The sequence below is a fragment of the Eimeria tenella genome, genomic scaffold (assembly GCF_000499545.2).
Source record: "Eimeria tenella Houghton genomic scaffold, Eth_scaff2283, whole genome shotgun sequence".
NCBI lineage: Eukaryota > Apicomplexa > Conoidasida > Eucoccidiorida > Eimeriidae > Eimeria > Eimeria tenella.
Window position 1 is genome coordinate 1 of NW_013542140.1, and position 501 is coordinate 501.

At 65.9% G+C, this 501-nt stretch overlaps 1 protein-coding gene across 1 annotated transcript in view; it reads right to left on the minus strand.

Annotated features, from left to right (window-relative positions):
* Positions 1-239: 239 nt before the first annotated feature.
* Positions 240-501, minus strand: part of ETH_00039200 (uncharacterized protein) — a gene marked incomplete at both ends in the record, with an annotated part of 4,817 nt that continues 4,555 nt past the window's right edge. The window contains one exon of the mRNA XM_013374768.1: positions 240-498. Within this exon, the coding sequence (XP_013230222.1) occupies positions 240-498 (259 nt within the window). The remainder of the gene's footprint in view (positions 499-501) is intronic.

Genomic DNA, 501 nt, shown 5'->3' on the forward strand with positions numbered 1-501 from the left:
CAGCAGCAGCAGCAGCAGCTGCTGCTGCTGCTGCATGCAGCAGCACCGTACGAACGCCTGCCAGCAGCAGCAGCAGCAGCAGAAGCAGCTGCTGCATGCAGCAGCAGTGTAAGCATGCACTGCCATGGGTCTAGAGAAGGCCCGGGGGGCCTTTCTCTTCTGCTGCATCAGCAGCAGCAGAAGCAGCTGCTGCTGCTGCATGCAGCAGCAGCGTATGAAGGGCCCGGGGGCCCCACACTTTAAACCTGTACCTCATTGGGGGCCCCCGGGGCCCCCGGGGCCCCAGGGGCCCCCTGGGCTGCTGGGGGGGCCCCCTGGGGCCCCTGGGGGCCCCTCGCTGTTCTTTCCTCAGGAGATAAAAAGACCCATTGAGTTAACTTCTCCTCATGAGGAGGAGGGTCGAGGCCCCTGACATGACGCAGCGGCGCAGACTGCTGCTGCTGCTGCCGCTGCTGCTGCTGCTGGGGCTGCTGCTGCTGGGGCTGCTGCTGCTGCAGCTGC